Raw genomic sequence first — 20,431 nt, forward strand, 5'->3', positions numbered from 1 at the left:
CAAGAATCATGCTAATGTGAAATGGATTTTTTAATATCAAAAACGTGCGTAATTCAGTTTACCCACAACTGGTCCTGGAAAAGCCTTGACAAGAATTCTCTACATGAAAAAGTAAAGACATGTTGTAAGGTGGCTTCAGGTAAGAGAAGATGAGAAGTAAGAGTTGGGAGTATCTGAAAGTCATACGTAATAGAAAATGTATCAAAAGAGATCACACTAGAGCTCCCACCAAGATCTTTGAAAGAAACAGCTCAACGAAATTGAGACTGCAATCCAAGATACCACGTATGGTATTGGGGAAAAAAAACTATGGCAGAAAAGCCTATTTACCAACTGTCCCGACACTGCCAGCCACACCAAGAGCTAGTTAGAAAATGATGTGGTATATTCCTCCTGTCCTCCTTCTTGTCTCTTTTATACAACTTTTAGGAAGGAGACGCTAGCCTGCAGTGGTAGGGCAAAGTTTTCTTTATGTCAGGTGTAGCCAGGTTTGCTGAGAAACTGGTGTTATCTGAAGTAATGGCAACATATTTTCATCACCTTACCAGTTTCTTTGGAAGATCTTTATTTCTTTGTACAATTTTTTGGGTTTTAAAGTTTCTCTTTATAAAGTTTGTGCTTTTGAAGCTTACTTTTTATCATTTTTCCACTTTTCACTTATCAAGTTTTGCAGCAAAGATAAGAAGAAAAGGCTCATGATTATACTCAGCTGTTTTCCACTTAAGGATTTGTTTAGTTATGAATGCTGTTGTTTACCACTGTACATTGGTTTTCATCAAAACTGCTGTTCTCACATGTCTGTAAATTGTCCTCTAGGCAAGCTTCATCCTTGTCCAGACATGAACGTTTTGCGGGGGGAGAGCAGAGGGCAATCTGAAGTAAGAAACTGCAAACAAAATAAATTACCTGTTTTTGAGGTACAAAAAAAATTTGAAATGTCAATGAAAAAAAAAATCAAAATGGACCTTTGAAATGGATAGGGATTAAGGCTTCACTGGGGAGCGATGATAGACTTGGTTTGGGGCAGGATGAGAGAAAAGCTTTATTGGAATGCGTATAATTAGTGAGTTTGGGTGCTGACAATGAAGGAAACAACATACGCTCCAAATACGCTTCAGAGTATACTTTTAAGCCATATGTCTATGCCCAACCTAGGAAATACGCTCTCTAAAAAACAGAGAGAAGAAAACCAAGCAAGGTGAGGACTTGGGGAAAGGCTTCCAGTTCTACAAGATATTATTCTTTCTGTTGATCTCGTCCTACAGCTGGGGGAGCATTGCATGAAACTTTCAGGTCCATTATTTCTGACATTCGCCTTGAATTTCAGAAGCAGGATCTAAAACTCAGATTTTACAATTTGATCCTCTCCCTGCCTTAAAGTTTCTTTTGATTAATGCTGTAAAAGCCTGTAAGCTTTGGCAGTGTTTATCTTTGGCTCATCTTACCTGCATTACAGATCAATGTGTTTTAACTCTGTAAGTTCTGAGCATATTTCTGAAGGTTTCCAAGAATGAGCCCAGGCATTCTGGGCTTGAAGGAGCTTCGGTTTGGATACCTTAGCTGGTTCAGAATTGCACTTGTTTTCGTTATATAGTATCAGCTTTCCCTGAGATGGCTGTTGACAAGAGAAAATCTCCTGTGGGCTAACATTGCTCGTGGCCTGACTTCTGGAGAAAAGTGGTTGTACCTGTGTAACACATTGACTTTCAAATAATTCAATATCTGAGCAGTTTTAGAAGTTGTGTAGTTTTCCTTTTATTTATAGAGAGGGAGAGGCCAAAGAGAAGAATAGCTTTGAAAGAAACAAGTTCAGGCAGTCTTCATTTTTGTTAGGGAGCAACAAAAATTGATTCAGCTGCCTTTTGTCAATAAAAATGCAGCCTGGTGGAGGAATAGTTTTTACAAACATCTAAGGTTTAAGTCCTGTTGCTAGCAGCAGAATCACAATCCGTACTTTAAAGATACTGTCAGTTGTGTGTAGTTCAGAGAAAGAGAAGAAAAAACAGCAATTTGGTATCTCACATTACGCTGCAAAAAGTCAACATCAACTCCTTATTTTACCATATAGTTTACATAATCTGCAATGAATTTACCTTTTTTCATGATACAGATCTTTTCCATGCATTGCTAATTCTTTGACCTGGAAAATCTCTTTTATATTTTTGTGCAAAACTGACTTTATGTGAAATTACATTCCCTGCTAATATACCATGAAAAATCATTCATTTATTTATGTCATCATACCTTATTTATTATACCTTACTTACTGACGGAGAAATGTATTGCATCAGTTTAGTTGAGGCTTACAGAATAACCAAGCTCCTTAGCCTTCAGAACAGAGAGATGATGATCAAAAGCTTGCTTTCGGAGGAAGAGCTACTCTTCTCATTAACATTTCTTAGCATTTTCTGAGATGTCTTCAACCTCTCACTTTCATTAGAGAGAGTTGCAGAATCAAAGTGGCATCTATTTTATCATCCAAGCCAAAATTCCAGCCTTCACCGTCAGCCTTCTTTGGCCATGATTCTTCCCTTTTTACGACCAAGCGAGCGTTGGAGCCTGTCAGGATGCATAGCTGCATTAATCATCTCTGCTCCCTACAGCCAAGCGGGTGGACAGGAAGTATCTGTTTGCTAAGGGCTTGTCTACATGGGGAAATAGCTCATACTGCTCATTAAGCATTAACTCCTTCCATGGATTCTCCTCAAGCGTCTTCCCATGGTTTAGCTGTAGGCTGCTTTGGAAAATACGGAATTTGGTGGTGGGTGTAGTTAAACCACAGAAAGCCTGTATTAGTGTGCAGCATGGGTTCAGAACATGATCCTATCTGCACATGTCAAATAATCTTCTGTAACTGACCCTCTTCATGCTCTTAGTCTGTGGCAAATGGAAGGTAAAACGTGTTAGTTCAAGCCTCTCATATCAAGGCATGTGTGTGTAACTTGCTTGTGTGTCTGTGCGTCTTTGCGTTCATACAGGGGAGCCAAGGTGTCACTGATAGCGATTTTGGTGCTAGTATTATTTTTGATAACTCACCAAGTAAACAAATCTGAAGAGAACTCATTATTTTCCAGCAATGATAGGGGGCAAAAACCATGTAGGATGATAATTTACACCTCGTGTGAGCCATCTATTATTTAGTGATGTTGGAGTTAGTTGTGTTGGACCGTCTTTTGTAGTGAAAATTTATTTGAACAAAGATGAGTAGTCTTCTGAAGATGAGCGACTTAATGGCTGTTTAATACTAGTGTATCATCATCCTGGAAATAAGAGGCTTTGTTACTATGGCAGCTAAAGCTTATCTTCATGAGAAAGTTGCATCACTTTACAAGAACTGTATTTTTAAAGCAATTTATACTCGTGCAAGGTCCATTGTGGAAACTTTTTATTTAGTGTAGATTAATTTCATTAACTAAGCCTTAGCCAAACCTGACTAAACTGTTTTTTAATTGAAATTGCATTCATCCAGAAGTTTGCTAAATGTGTTAACAATGTATGCATTTTCAGTGGTGGTATTTTCAAATGTAAACAAAACCTCACGTGGTTCTTGATATTCCAGTGTAACCATTAATTTTTTTGCTGGCTATAAAAAAAATAAATATTCTCCATGTATTTAATACCTATTAAAAGTGGAAGTATTAAGGTAAATACTGTTTATTTTAAAAGATTAATGTCGAACTGCACATACGAAAAATAGCATTGAAACAAATCTGTAGCAGAAAATAAATTTATGTGCTTCAGCTTACCTGGGCACATGACCTGGAGTAAAACATGATGACCATAACAAAAAAAAAGTAGTCAACTGCAACAAGTTGGTGTACCTACCTTGCTGTGAACAGGTTTGGCTCTTTGCTTTCAGCCCTTTCGACTATATCACTTTCTTTGGCAGTTGTGTTCCTCTCTTCTCCAAACGTACTTTGCTAGATAAAGTTTTACTCAGTGATTTCTGCCAGACAGGAACAAAGGATAGTTTTCTTCCAGTTTTTACAACAGCATTTGCTATTATCTGTGAAATTCCAGACTGGGGTTGGCTGGAGGGGCAGCAAAATACAGGATTACATTTTAGTCCTGTACATATATTTGTATTAGGTAGCAAACAAAACCAACTTGACAGCTTTTGCTTGAGTGTATGGCTATTACTCTGTCTTTCTCAGCAGCTGTTGTTGATGCTTCATCTCAGGTTTTGGTATACTCCGTTTACACTGATTTACACTTACACTTTCTTAGAAATTCTCTTTTGGGATGGAGCCTCAACATTTGTGTCAAGTTCTCTCTAGCAGGGTGAGTTAATTAAACAAGAAGGTCAATGTTTGGTTTCAAAAGAAAAAGAAAGAGTTCTACTATTTGTATACTGATGATTCAGAATGCTTGAGCTTAAAAGTCAAGTATCATATGCCTTAGCCTCAGTAAAGGACTCTTCCTTAACCATTTTGAATGAAATACAGTACAAATGAAGTAAATGCAATATCAGGGATTAAAATAGAGTTTACACATATGTGTAGTAAAAGTATTCTTGGGGCCTTTAATTCTGTACTCTCCTTGGCTCTGATTTCTACAGTGGCTCACTGCCATCTTGGAATGGCACAAGGTAATAGCAAAAGCTTTCTTGTACTCTGCATACTGAAGTTGGAAAAAGAAAATTAAATTGCAGAGAGAAGAAGCAGTACACTGCAGTTTTGTATTCATGTAGTCTTGCTTTCTGTCTGTAATGCACTTTATGGAGATATGCAAAACCTCACTGAAAAAATTGCATGATGTCAAGGTTACAAACCTAGCAATCAGGAAACGCAAAAGGTGGGGTTGCGCATAACAGCACAATTATTTCACTTGCACATGTGAAATATTTACGATTATTATGCTAATAAACATCTCTTTAGAATAGACTGTGCAGCTTAATCTAACAATGAAATGAAAAGATTTTTGGTAGGAATGACACATCCAAACATCCAAACACATTCACATCCAAAAATCTTATGTAGTTTAATAACTTCCAAAATGACAGCATACAGCATGAACTAATCTCTTAATATAAAAAGACACACTGAAGAATTCGGTAACTTTTATTAATTTATAGTCTAATTTGCTGAGTTTAGTTTAATTAACAAAGAAATTTTGCCAATTTCAGCCACAAGACTTTCAGCTTCACTAACGTCACTGAACACCGCCCTAGGTTTTTCATTGTGAGGATGTAGAAGAGCAGTCAGCAGTTGAAAGTTTACTCCAAACCCCTGGGAAGTCAGCAGAAAGGCATTTGTTGATTTTAGTGGATTGGGATCAAGTCCAGAATAAATATCTAATGGTACCAAAACACTTGCTTATTCTTAAACATTTGAAAATGACTTTGTATGCAAAATCTTCATTTCTGATAACCTGCACTCTTGCAAAAGTTGTTCGCTGCTACCAGATGCCCAGCTAACCCTACATTATGCTCATAATATTGTCAGGAAGACAAGTGAATGGTAAACAAAATGTGGGATTACTCTTGCCAAAAGCTTTGTCCTTACCCTAGCAGCTACTCCACACACTTTTGGATCATTAGGTCTGGAAGGCAGACCTAAAGTTAAACTTTCTGTTGTTTTTCCTCCCATTGCATGACCTTCACTGCTGCTCAGTCAAAGCATTTTCACGTGCACCTTCCTTATGTAAAAATAGCGTAGTTATCACCTTCACTCTCAATTGTTCTAGGAGGGGAAGACTAAAGAGTTTATCCTCCCATGAAACTGGTGATGAAAGATAAATTTTAACAGCAGTTTAAACTGTAAAGTATAAACTTGCAGAATTTAAGAATACAACAAAGACCTGCATAAAGTCCAGGGACGCAAACTCTACATCAGCTTGCAAATTCATAATCTGGATTTTAATAGGAAACTCCTATTTAATATAAGAACAAAGCACTAAACATTTGGAACTACTTGTACTGCTGTACAGTTTTATGCTTACTATAAAAAGTTAAGCTTTAAGAAGTACTAGAGCCCATATTATAATGTGCATATAAATACGAAGCTAAGTCTGGCCCAAGTTTTGTAACCAACCAAACTCATCCAGTCTCACAGCATGAAAGCCACAAAAGCTAGGACTGAGCCTAGCTTCTTCCTCCTGTTGAGCCTGAAATGTTTTCACTGTGTAGCGTGGAAGAAATAATAGCAAGCCCCAGGGATGCAGGGCTGAAAGGCAGAAACTAACAGCTGAGCAGTGGCAAGGATCAACTTCTTAAATTGTCTTTCCATTGCAATTAACTGCATACCAAATCTCTGCCAAATGGTGGCTAATAGCAGGGATGGAGTTTAACCTGTTTGACTTTGCACTGAAAGGGACGAGCGCCACAGGTAGCCTCGCTTACGGTGAAGTACGAACAGGAGATTTAACAAGCTACTACTTGTCAGCTCTTAATTAGCAGCTCCCATCAGAGCAACAGCACCCAACTGCAACACCGTCTGTTTCAGTGCAAAGTACAATTCATTAGCTAAATTTTCAGAAGCATCATATTTTGCTTAGAAGATACTATTTAAAAGCTAAAGCCTGGCAAGATCTGACTACCTTTCAGTTGTTTCTGTCTGTAGGGACAGTTTCTATCTAAACTTAGTACCTGATAGTATGTGCTAAATTGGATGCAAGCAGCAGGTCAGGAGGTTCCTTGGGCTAAATCCCTAGACATGCTGCAAGGTGATTTTTGTTTATTTTGACTTGCAGTGCAGATTCCCGTATTCCCTACTATTGCAACAGACAGCTGCACAGCACTTGATTTGGCCAAGTGTGTGTCTAACAACTAGTAGCCTGGCTGTTTTGACAGTAAGTCTGGTTTGCCACTGCTGTAACATTGCCACCACATGGCGATGCACCCTTTGCTAAGGGCTTTGAGAGGATAAGCCATGCTGTGTGTATTCACAAGATAAAGCACAGTTTATTGAGCGTGCTTGTTCGCTGGTCCTCGGTAACTTTTAGCTCTTGAGGAAAGTTGAGTGCAATGAAGTGGTATACTTTTCAAAACGTTGTACACAGGATATTCAAGAGGGATTTAAAATATAAAATACAGCAAAACGTTACTCAGGTTGCACTGAGGAACAGTTAGAGAGTTGAAAATCGAGAAGATAAATTATTTGCTCTGGGCTCTCTCTGAGTGAGTCTGAGATGGAAGTGTGCAAGCTGGCACATCAACCACACAAACCTTCCTTTACTAGGAGAATCCTTCTAATATTCTGCAGGTGCCAAGGATGTCTACAAAACCTAAGGCACATCCTGCTGATATAAATTCTTAGATTTTTAGCCGTCTTTTTTTTGCCAATCTTTCTCTAAAAAGCTGTATCCTACCATAAACTTGCTAGCAGAACATGACAGAAATGGCATGAAGCAAGTGATTTTGTACAGACAGGGAATACCATAGCTAAACAGGCAGGATGGCTGGCAAATCATGAGTGGGAAATTAGTGTTTACTTCAGCTTTTAGTTTTTCTTTCCAGGATGTTGAAATGAAAGCTGTAACAAAAGAGGGGGATGAAAAATATCTTCAAGCATTTATATGTAAATATGCATTTCAGTATTGTGGTTTTAAAGGGCCTCTGGAGTTCTAACTTCTGTAAAACACTGCATGGATGAATCAGCCTCTTTTGCTATTTAACCTCTAAGTCATAGATTCTTACACATACTTACACGCACTGGATGTTTATGCTTGTTCTGTTGCGTGTGTGTATGCGTGCGCACCCACACATAAGCAAATAATCAGCAGTAATAAATATAGATTTAAGAATGTAATATGTCTCCCATTAAACTTTAAACTGTTATTTGGATGTGTGCGTTGTGCATGTTGAAGCACTGGGAGCATTTTCTGTTGCTTGGAAGTCCTCCTAGTAGCACTCCGAAGCATTTTATGAACTGTTAACAGTCTGATACAAGTTATCTTTTAGATTTTATAATAATATGGAAAACTACTTGTATTTTTTTTGCAGGAATGCAGGGAGTAGACTGTTGTGGTTAGTTTTACCATGGCAGAAGAGTGACTGCAATGAACAGTGAGAAATATGTCACAGAAAAGGCTCCATATTTCTTCTACACCATGCAATTAAAAGATGAATATAATGCTAAAGTGGTCTGGGCTTTTTGGAAAAAAAAAATAATCTATTTTTATATTTTTGGAAGTGTGGTGTGTGAGAACTGCTGTTTCAATAGTGAAGTGTCAACTCTTGAGTTTAACAAAAGTGTCCTTAAATAGCCAAAAACCCAAAGATATAAAAATGAAAAAAAAAAAAGATATAAAAGATATAAAAGTGACATGTATATTCTTTGGAGGCAGAACACCTGCTAAAATTATTGTATCTTACAAAAAAAAAAAAAAAAGAACAGAACAGAACACATGTGATTGCTGTGTCTGGTGTGTAAGAATTCTTACTGCGTTTATTTCCAGATGAGCAGGGGTAAGAGCGTGGCTGTGCCTGTGGGAGCAGTGATGGGAGCGGGGGGCCAGCCAGGAGGGAGCACTTTGGGCTGGGATCCACAGTGGCTGCCTTTTTTGGGGGTTACTTCAGACGCAGCCTGGTCTGGCCCCATGGAGTCACCTCCCTGTGGCGACTGGGGCCTGGGAGATGCATGCCTGTACTGTGGGCTGGAGTTAGCCCTGGCACAGGGCATAGCGTTTGCATGCTTTGAGCCCACAAAACGTGATAAGGATGGGTCAAAGGGGTGGTCAGGAGTTTTATTCCGAAAGCGCACTCCAAAGGAAACAGGGAGCCTGTAGGGCCTTTGCCGGGAGAGGCCTTCCTCTGCCCGCTGGCGGCCATCTTAGGTGCAGCTCTGCAGCCACACAGCTTCAGGAACACGTAATTGCAGCAATCCTTCACTCTCCCTCTCCCTTGGTGGACTTCTTCTCCCTCCCTGGAGAAACAACAGGGAATTCCTTAGCCCCAGAGGTCAGACTGGGATGTGGGGCCATGCTGAGGTAGCAGATGGGTTCCCCGGGGCCCTGCCCTGTGCTGGGGCCCTCGGGCCCAGGCGTCACAGGGGTGTGAGAGAAAAGCACCTCCTTCCCCCTCTGCCAGGCACGCCAAGCGCAGCTTTCATGCAGGCAGCCATATGCCAGGCTGCCAAAAATAACGGTTATTTTTTTGAAGTAGTTGGGATAACAGGACCCACTTCATTTATTCCAAAATAAATGAGAACTGGTCTGTTGTTTCACACTGTTACTAGGGTCGAGAAAGATGAGTGTTTCCTCCTTGATCCTTGCATGTGGATGTGATACTGCGTAAGAAGCTCCATGTCCAGCCTGTCGACTGCTGTATCAGCTAACAGCTTTTAAAGCAGATACTTTGTAGAGAGCTAGAATAAAAAGAATGATATCACTTTTAGTCAATGTAGCATTAGGAAAGGAGATTTATGCTGAGATGGTAGGGCTGCAGAGATTGTTGTGTTAGTGTCTGACCCTTCTTTGGATTTTACAGGTCTGTTTTCCTTAAGAATCATATTCTACAAATAATCATATGTTCCTCTTACAAATTAAGATGGTTTTTTTAACTTGTGATGTCCTCATGTTCTGTGAAATGAATGCAAAGGAGCGCACAGGCATGCGTGGCCTTTCCCTACTATTCCCAGCAGAGGCTTTCTTTCTCTGAATCATTCTTAGGTGATGCTATCTACCGGCTGTCACTCTTAGTTGTATGTCTGTCATATTCCCTTTTATCCTTCCCTCAAAAATGTATTCTTGGTCTTTCCTTTCTGGGAGACCCATCCAGTCGCCCTTGCTTTAAATCCCAGTGGGAAGAGATTTCTAAAGCAGAAATGTGGGGTCAGTGTGTGACCATGCCATGTCTCCACAAGTGCCACTCCGTTCTGCCCTTCCTGCTATCTCCAGCAGCCAGAGGTGCCTCATGCACAAGATACAATTGCAACTGGAGGTCCACATATCACTTCACATCAACTTTTGATTTTTATTTTTTTTTAAATGGGCTATGTAATGTGAAGTACAATGCTGTTAAATCTTTTCTTCTCCTTAATAATGGGATGTTGCACTTTATTTCATTACATCTGTAGAGCGAGTGAATGTTGCTCAGCTAATATAGGATCTGCAACTTGGCAGACCTCTTTGACAAGTACCTGTAGGTCCCATGAACTTGAAAACTGCCTTGCTGTAACTGATGGAATACTCGAATCTGTTTAATTTTTGTGAATTTGAGAGGAGGGACGCTTTTAATACTTAAGTTCCCATCTTTAGCATTGCACAGATGGTGTAATGTTTTTGCATTTTTTGTATTATTTTGGGTTACTGAAGTTAATATTCTGCTAGCTACAAGTATCCGCGTGCATACCACAGAGTTCATTTTGAGGACAGAGCTCTAAAATAAATTATAGACCTTGGTAGCAGTCATAAATCAGTCATTTTTTTCATTGAGAAAGTGGTGGCACTGGAAGAAAGTTATTTAGTGATCAAAATGCATCGTTAAGCTTTTAAAAAGGGATTCTGTGCCTGTAGTAGAGCTGTAGGCGATTTATGGCTTATCTGTACTCATTGCCTTGAGCTTTTGGAAAATTTGTAAACAAAGCCAGATGCTCATTATGTTCCCATTCAGGGTTGGTTAGATGGGTAAATGCCATCAGAAGCACTTTGGTCCTGTTGGGTTTTAGCTTGTTACAGGAAGTGGAATTGCTCCAAAATATTTTTTTAAATATTTATCATCCATGAAAATATACTTCTAGTTTGTGCTTATAGAATGGATTTTTTTTTAAGTAGTTGTAAATTATAAAAGTAGGAAAGTAATACTCTGAGAACTATATTGTATATTAAACTGTGGGTCCAGCGTTTTCTCTGTGTCAGAGAGTTCATGCTTAAACTGTGTGATGTAGTCAAGCACCACTCACCCTTTTTAAGGGTTTTGGGCAATACAGGAGGCCGTAGAAGCGTCAGGCTAGGTTTGCTTCTGCTTTTTAAGAAATTTTAGGGAACTGAGATGTGAACTAAGTGACTTTTCGTAACCAATTTGATAAGTCAAGTCATTTGCTTTGGATTTTATAATTTTTACTGCTCACCTTTTATCTTCTGCATAGATTATGTGATGTGAAAGGGGTTCTTGTAAACTATATTTTTTTCCTTTTTATTGCTCTTTAAGCATAAGAAAACATGCTGCTGTATGCTTATTGAATTGCTATAAGTTAAAAAATTTTCCTTGTAATCATATTTATTGCAATATGATCATCATGTAATCCATTTCATAATTCATGTTTAACTTTTTGGTGTATTTTTTTTATTTATTGGCTGCAGCTGACCAAGTAAACAGGTCATGGCACGCTTAACGAAGAGACGACAGGCAGATACAAAGGCTATCCAGCATCTTTGGGCAGCTATAGAAATAATCCGGAACCAGAAGCAAATTGCTAACATTGACCGTATTACAAAGTAAGTGATCTGTTCCAAAAAAAAGTCTTGGTGAAGGGGAAGGTTGGTGCTACTAAAAGCCCTGGGAAACAGTGACAGTAAACATTGTGAGAGACTGGGAAATAGTTACATACACTTCTGTGTTACTGATTATCTAATTATTAAAGAAACCCTTATAGAACTGAGCACCTAAAGATCCTGAAGTGAGGTTTAATCCGTTGAATCGAGATCTTATTCAACCTTTATTTGTTTTGTATAAGCATCTTTAGGAAATATGCAGTATTTATAGTACTTGAACTGAGTTTAGCATGTCAGACCTGTACTCGGTAGCTTGGTCAAAATACAAGAAGTAGATATAACAATTAAGGAGAATAGGGCAATAAAATCTGTAAATAATATAACTCTTTAAGAGAATGTGATAGGCCGATAGGCCAGTGGAGAACTCTTTTCAGAAGGCAAAGATAAACCTGAAGTTAAAGTGTTAGGTTGCTCAAACAAATACGAAGCCATGGTTGCTGAGATGGGCAGAGGAAGATATTAAAGAAGACATGAGATGATTACCACCTATGCCTAATACTATTGTTAAAATATTCTTCAAAATGTATTATGTACTGTGTACACAGAGAAAAATATATTCTTTGTTATGTGGAACTTGCAATGTGTAAAAAGGTCTACAATATTAAAATAGCTTTTAAGATAACATGGAGCAGCCACTGTAATAAAAACTGAGGGAGGTTTTGTGCCTCTCTCTACTTTGTCTGCATTTCTAGGCCAATACGTATGTCACATTTGTCAAAGTAATCAATATGAATAATTTAAAAGAGCAAAAGTAACCAGTTGGCAACTCGTCAGTTGCCAGAACCAATGTGAATTGATAATGAGGCCAGAGACCACTAAAGCAGAGAGTTATAAACAGTGCAGGTGACTAACGAAATGAAAATCGTTATAACATGATCCACTGACAGAGTTTGGAAACTCTAGGGTGGAAGTGACAGTCAAAACTGGCTTCATAAGTGGAAGAAGAGTAACAGTTCAGGTTCTCCAAAAATAGTGAAAAATAAACAGGAGAAAGAAAAATAGATGATGTCCCAAATGGATTAGTGTGTACCTGGCTCCTGCAACAAAGTAAAATCCACCATTAAACGGAAAAGCACTGTCCCAGAGATAGAGTTCCAAGTGGGATTAAGAGGGAGATTGTATTTTAGGGAATTCCATTTTTGGGGTTGCACTTGAGTTTCAGAATGCTTTAAAGCATATATATTTGCATCATGTCTCTAAGAAGACAAGTGGGTAAACTAATGCTATACACTTTCCATTTTAACATTTCAAATTACTTGCTCTAGGCCATATACTGGCTGTGTTTGTTAGCTGTTTTTGTTCTTTTTATATGTAATAAAGAGAGACAGGCATGTCTAGCTGGGAATTCATCCCACTCTTATGAGAGACGCCTATTTTAAGATGGTGCAAATAACATTTAGCTGGGTAAAGTTAGGTAAGACAAATCTTATTGTTACACACAAGGTTGAGAAAAAAAGTAATTGGACAGATGCTAGAAAAAAAAGTACTGCTCTTGGTAACTGAAGAGTGGTTTGATTTTTTTTTTAAATTGTTTACATCCAGATTGTATGACTCATCTCTAATCAGAAGAAAAATAAGTGACTAAACAGAGATGCAAGCATCCTTAGTACTTTCAGAAAGATGTGTGAGGTGGTAGCAGTGAAGAGTAATCTAAAAAATGCTTGGAGGCTGTAAGTGTTCCACATGCACATTAGTGACAACAGTAATGAACGGTGATCTAGTTTCTATTATATCTTTATTTTTATTTCTATTACATTTTGAAGGAGGTAGCTTTTGACAAGGAAAAGATAAAGACCCTTGAGTTGCTTTACAGTGCTAGTCACTGAGGAAGAAACACAGATGACTTAGTAAATGAGTATGCACATTACATAATATTAAAACCAAAGTTCTGAAATTAGCAGGGCGTTAGAATATCCCTTCTGATGAAAACTGAGCAGCTGATGTATTTTGCCAGGCTCAAAGATCATTTGGTCAAGTACAACTGCAATTTCTTAAAAGACAAATCAGTGCCTTGGCACATAGGCAAATGTATGAATAATAAGAAAGATCAAAACCAAACAGTGGTCAAAAGTGAAAATTATGACCATATATACATAGTTGGAGCTAAAGGGAGGATTCTTATACTTGGATTAGTAGCATTTTTTAAAAGTGTTAGTACCTCTTAGAATTGACTGAAAGAATGGCTTTGCATATTACAAGTATTTGCAAGTAATAATGACAGTGAAATTTATGGAAGCATGTCTTATTCCTGAGTAAGGATACAGAAAAACAGCACGATAATCTTTCGTTATGTGTTTAAGGTAAGTGACAGTCATCCTACTGTGTCATACAGTGGATGACAAATGTGTACTCTCAAAGAACTTCACAAATTGAAAAGATGATTCATGATTTGATTTTTTATTTTATTTTATTTTTGCTATAGTTTGAGGGTTCATTTGTTGCTAGAGACAAGTTGTCTGGTATATTTTGTGACCTGTTAGTCCAAACACCTTCAGAGCAGAATCTCTATTGCTGCTTTCTTCATCATATGGTTTGCGCTTTTAGGCAAATCTGTCTGTTAGCTTTCCTCCTAACCTGCAGCTCAGCATGTTTGTCTCCCTCTTCCTAACATAGTCCTGTTTAACTTAATTTACTTCTTGCTTTTCTTAATCTTTTGATGCTGAGTAGAAGTCACTGTACGTATCAAGGAGATTTACTTTCTATGACCAGGGAGGAAATCTTGGTCATATAAAAAGAGGATTCATTGTTTATAGATTATGAACTCTTTCAACTCAATAAGTAAAAAAGACAAATTTATATAACACATTAAAATATGTAAAATGTAACCTGTGCATTTCATGTGTAATTGTTAAAAAATATATGGGGTAAAGAAAGACTTCCAGAAGATACTGGCAATGGAAAGTATGCAAGAAAAATCTATAGAACTAGCCACGCATTTTCTGTAGAGAACATAAGAGTAGGAGGATAGTGTAGGAGGAGCCAAGAACACTAGAAGGTACTTCTAATATTATCAGGAAAAAACTATAAGGAAAGAGGCTCTTTAATTAAAAGTAGACTAAATCAAGTATGCTTTCCTTTTTAAATTGATGAGGGGGAAAAGCAAGAATAGAAAAATGCGTGATTAGAAAGTGATTGAAAACTGTCTTATGTTAAGGAGAGAATCACCTGGAAAATTTGAATACGCAAGTTAGAGCCTTTAAGAAATTAGTTAGTAAGCTTACTGAACTTTTGGCAATTATTTTAGAAAAGTCACGCAGAGAAGTATTAAGAAACACAAGAAACGTGTCTATTTTTGAAATAATTAAAAATGTGTATGTGGAAAAATGGCAAGAATATGGCACTGTTAATTGGAGTATTATATAAAAACTTAAATAAAGGCATTGGTAGGGAAGAGACCACGCTGCACAGACTTGGTGTCTCAAGAAAAAAATCAACAAATCATTATATGAAAGGGATTCTGCAATTTTAATGATTATATGTGGGGGTACATTATAGTTGGAATTTCCATTGGTTGGAGATAAGCATTCTTCAGTTGCTTGAAAACTAAATGAAAGACTGAAAACCAATACTAACAAGAAGTCACAGTGTAGTGAATTTAAAGGCATTAGTATTAAAAGTGCAAACTGCCTTTTGAAGAGAACTTTAAAACATATATAAGCTCCTATCTTTGTACAAAGGCTTCAGTGTGTTCGGTGCATTTTTATTTAACAGTAAAACTCATTTGAAGGCAGTGGTAACATTTCTGTAAAGGTATGCAAAATAAATATTCTCACCTGGCTTACATTATCATAGCACATCTCAAGTCAATGAATTATAATAATTTAAAATTTAACTACTAGAAATATCTAACATTTCTAAACTACCAAATTGATTAATAACAAAATAATATTTCTAACAGGAAGAAATAGGAAATATGACTTATTTCTTTGTCCAGACTTGATGTTGGGATAATTGGACCCTAATAGGTCAATTATTTAGATGAGTATTATTGTATTTGAGTCACGGAATGGTTTGGGTAGGAAAGGACCTTAAAGATCACCTAGTTCCAACCCCCCTGACCACTAGACCAGGTTACTTAAAGCCCAGCCTGGCCTTGAAGACCTTCCAGGGAAGGGGCATCCACAACTTCCGTGGGCAACCTGTTCCACTGTCTCACCACCCTCACAGTTAAGAATTTCTTCCTAGTAGCTAATAGCAATCTACTCCTTTTTAGTGTAAAACTGTTACCCCTCTTCGGGTCACTACACTCCCTGATAAAGAGTCCCTCCCCATCTTTCCTGTAGGCCCCCTTTCAGTACCAGGAGTATTAATTATGCTGTAAATACGAGCGGAGAAATGGCTTCTCATCTCTTGTGAATTCTCTGTCAGAGCACAGCTTGACAAATTGTTCATCCCTAAAAGTGTGTTAAAAATTTATAATTATGCTTTGACTTTCTGTTTTTTTGTCATTATCTTCCATCTGTTTTGGATTTGGGGTAACCTCAAAAATTGATTTTATGGAATAAAATGCCTTAAAATACACTGGAAAAAAGGCATGCATATTTAAATGAGTGGGATAAATTATTGACTTTCAGTTTCATCGTAGTTTGGTAAGTATCTCTGTACAACCATGTTTTTAAAGTTCTCTTTCTTTGGCTACTCCAGTCTTCCAGTTTCTTTTATAGTGTTTTCTTTATAATTCTCTTGCAAGTAATTGGACTCCTAAGATTTAATTAAATATTAATTAAATATTTACCCTTTTTCTCACAAGCTATTGGATTTCCTCAGTAGCAATTTATGAACATTTCATGATCTTTATGATTAGTTCAGAGTTCATTATCTACTAAGTTAATGTTATTAAAATACCCAGTTGGCAAATACAGTGTTCTAGAACTACTATTGGCCGCTTTCAAGATTTTGTCGTTGTAAACAGGTAATTATTCTGGTTTCTAAACTATTCCATGAAGACTAATGTGAAGAACGAAAACATCATTCTTTTCTTCCATACTTCCTTCCTCATAGTTTTTTATCTCTCCCTTTGATGTGTTTCATGATTTACTTAGTTGATTGGCTTCTCTTCCTGTCTCTTATAAGGCTGTGTCTATACGGTCTTTGTGTACTGTGACAAGGAATGCCCTGGCACCATCTGGAGCAGATATGCTGTGGCCACACCGCATTGCCTTTGGCTCATGGAGTGTTTCTTTGCCCCTGACATACTTTTTGTTTGTTTTATATGTGTGTGTGGTTCCTCAGTTCTAAGCGCCAAAAATAATACAGCCCACAGCTATGCTGTTCTTGAAACTTGAAGCTAGGGGCATGATAGTTTGCCATCGGGCATGATGTGAAGGCATCTGAGGACACATAGCATTCTGGAACGGTGCTGGAGTGCCCTTGGCAGAAGGAGCCAATCTTGGCATGGTTTACATCCATGTTCTTTCTCAAGAGCAAACTAACCTCTTGGCCATGCTTTACCTTTTTCCCAGGAGGAACAAGTTAGCTTTCTCCACAATGGAGCCTGAGAATGAGTTAGTTTGGGAATGAAAGCAAGGGTGACCATAGTCCACAGGGTAGAGGTATTCCAGCTTTTGGGGGGATGAAGATGATGGAAAGACCATTAGCTAGGATAAAACTGATAGGCTATAATCAGAGAATTTGTGTTATTTTCAAATAAAGCGAAACTGAAACTTCAGTTTCATCAGTGAGAAAGCTGTTTTACAGAACTTGATGATACAAGAAAATGTCTTTTTTTCATAAACAGGTACAACGACTCTCATCGTTTTAACTGGCTTTCAAATGGGATGGTCCAGTACTAAGTCCCATTTCCCCATATTTGTTCTGTGGACTCCTTTTTGTTATGTTCTAATTTAATGTAAGTGCAGCTAAATCAGAAAATCTGAGAGAGATGAGCAGATCCCAATCCTATATAGAGTCGAGTCTGTCAGTCCCTTGTTAGCTTTGTGCGGACTGACATTAATCAGCATTGATGGGATAGCATGCCAGAAAAGAATTACTCAGTATGGAAGATTACTGTAAAATGATGAGATTTTGTGGTCCCACAGTTGAGCTGGAGTCGCTAGCAGTTGTAGATTGAGTATGTGACCCTCTCAGTTTGACATTTAGTCCTAGGAGGAGGATTTCTTCTCCAGATATCATTCATGAAATTTCTCCTGTCAGTCTCTGAGAATAGTTAAAGTTAAGGGCCTCTCCCATCCATAAATCTGTTTTTGTTGCCTCAGTTCTGTGGTTCTCTTTTTAGGCCGTCTGCTTTAACAGAAAACAATTTCTAGAAGCACCGATTAAATCAAAGGTGAGAATGAGCAATTTGAACAGGTAGAGAATAATCACAAGAAAGTATAAATAAGAAAATGAGCAATTTGAATGGGTAGGGAATAATCACACACATCTATAAATAAGAATATGCACTGCAGTGGCAAGAAAAAGAACAAGGTTCTTACAATATTGCTTATTTGAAGCTCAGAAACTTGTTAGAAAAAATCTGTCACTATTTATAGTATCTTTGATGACAATTTAAATATTCCTAATATTTTGCACGTTGGAACTAAATAGTCATGCATGAACAAAAATAGTAAGCCATAAGAGTGATTAGGAGAGCAGATGACTCTGGATTTGTAACTAGATAATCCTGTTGTTTAACTTTACATGAGCAGAAGTATTGTAGCACCTGATATTTCTTTGAATGAAATGAAAGCTTAGTAATGTTTTTCTGCTGTGTTTGTTGCTTATCCTTTGTCAAGCCATTCCCCTAAAATATCTATCTTTTTGTTATCAGAGAGTAGGCATATCTGAAAAGAATTGTTTGAAGTAAAACATGCTCCTGTTACACAGAAGAATGCAGTGGTTGCTTCAGTTCACTTTTAACCAGTGTTACTGACTCCTTTTCCACATCTTTACATCATCCTCATGTACGTTTCAAATGTGACCATGTGAAGCAAATGCTCTTATTAAAAGCAGCTCTTCAGAATCTGGTACGTGTTAGTCAAACCCTGCTCAGTGGTACTGTGGTAGAACAGGTCAATATTGAAGGAGGTGCTCAAGAAAGCTCACATTTTACCAGTTGGGAAAGGATGAGGAAGAAAAGCACAGTGAAGTTTTTTTCCGTGCCACGCAGTGTCATAGCAGTTTGCAATTACGCAAGGGTAAGCAAAAGTGTGGAGTACAAGGTCCTACTATAAGAAGCGCGATGCTGCTTCCTCGGCAGGCCACGTAGCTGCCTCGAGTGGCAGCCTGTTTATTGAGTGTTCACCTCTGAGAAAACAGAATTCAGTTTGTATTGGGTTGCCTTAATTATAGTTCTATGCATTACAGAAAACAAACACAGAAACACATCACCAGGTGATGACAGGGTAGAAAACTCTTAGTTTTAAATACCTCTTTATGTGTTTTCTGTTATATTCAAGGACAAAACACTTTCTGTCTGACTCCACTATGTCAATCTCCTTTTCCATTTCTTTTACTTTGCTTCTCTCTTCCTGTGATAATCTTCAGTTGCTTCTTTTAGCCCTGTTTTAGAAAATAACAAATGTTTTTTTCTGTTTTCCTAACACTATTTTTATGTTAAACCAAGGTAAACAAAGTCTAGAGTTTTAAAGCTTGTAAATCCTTAGTCGTAGATCATCCTGGGAGAAAAAAAAGTCGTCTTTGCTTTTTCAGCAATTTTTTGATCAATTTGGTTAAAAAACATTATATTAATAAAAAAAGGCAATCTAAACCTGATCATTTGACTCCCTAATAGCAAAGGTTTTAGTAAAAGTATTATTTTCATCATATATAAAAACTCTGCATTATGTGTACATAACTATCAGTTACAAGCATAGCAATATGTCGCATATGATGGACACCAAAACCTTTGACTTTTTTGATACATTAATTTTTTATACTGATGGCTTTGCAGTGAGGTTAAATAATGTATTCAGGTTAAAATTTTCAGACTTTTCTTCAAGACTTCAGATATATGCTATAAAGTAATAAAAAGAACACTGAAAACTGCCGTTATGCAGGAAAGTACAGGGAAGCTCACCAGCTTTTGCATCATAACCAATACACAATTTTGCTTATAAATTTGTACAAAACTGACCAATGAGGTAGTATTCAGCAAGCTAATAAGGATTTTTAACATCTGTATTCACAAAAATGTTGAAGAGAAGTGAGGAACTAAGCTAAACACTCACATTTTATAAGACCCTTAAGAAGGAATGACAGATTGTCATTGCTTGCACAAGGAATGTTCACAATGGCCTATGTTCATTAAATTTCATAGAATCACAGAATGATAGAATGGTTTGGGTTGGAAGGGACCTTAAAGATCATCTAGTTCCAACCCCCCTGCCATGGGCAGGGACACCTCCCACTAGATCAGGTTGCTCAGAGCCCCATCCAGCCTGGCCTTAAAAACTTCCAGGGATGGGGCCTGTGTTACCTGTCATAGCTACATTGGTCATAAAGCTTTTATCTATTTGTTTATATGGTGTTTAATCTTAATTTTGTTTGTGAGTTTGTGATTTTCTGGTTTAGATATTATGTAAATTTAATATTGCTAGTACTAATGATCCATTTTAAGAGCTGCTTTTAGACATTTTTGACTAGGGACAGTGGAAGCAGGGGTAGCAGGAAAAAAATTGTGAACTTTGAGTAGCAGTAGAAGTAAAATTTCTGAGTTGGTAGATTTCATTAAAGTGTCATCTTGCGTTTGTAACACATGTTAATAATTACTCTTTTTCCCATCAGGCTCTTTCCTTGATACAGATAATGTCTTCAATTTGTGTAACGATTCTATTTAAACACATTAATTAAACTAATTAAAGGAATACATAAAAAGAAGTCCAGATATATTAAGCGGTGTTGTTTGCAATTTTTTAGGGATAATTGTTCCTTCGACTTGGTACTGAGCCACTGTCCCACCATATGATAAAGAACGTTGCTACCTGAATTGCTGGGTCTGCTTCTCAGTGCTGGCTGTCATAAGACAAATTCAGTGCCTAGTGTAAAAAACTCTTCACCA

The 20,431-nt window shown here is 37.5% G+C and overlaps 1 protein-coding gene across 3 annotated transcripts in view; it reads left to right on the forward strand.

The window, feature by feature from the left end:
- The window catches only part of ZMYND11 (zinc finger MYND-type containing 11), a 107,257-nt gene that overhangs the window by 33,437 nt on the left and 53,389 nt on the right, over positions 1-20,431 (forward strand). For all 3 annotated transcript variants that reach the window (XM_063324432.1, XM_063324433.1, XM_063324434.1), the window contains exon 2: positions 11,242-11,376. In XM_063324432.1, the coding sequence (XP_063180502.1) occupies positions 11,261-11,376 (116 nt within the window). In that variant the 5' untranslated portion in view covers positions 11,242-11,260. The remainder of the gene's footprint in view (positions 1-11,241; positions 11,377-20,431) is intronic.

This window comes from Chroicocephalus ridibundus, chromosome 2 (assembly GCF_963924245.1).
Source record: "Chroicocephalus ridibundus chromosome 2, bChrRid1.1, whole genome shotgun sequence".
Classification (NCBI taxonomy): Eukaryota; Metazoa; Chordata; class Aves; order Charadriiformes; family Laridae; genus Chroicocephalus; species Chroicocephalus ridibundus.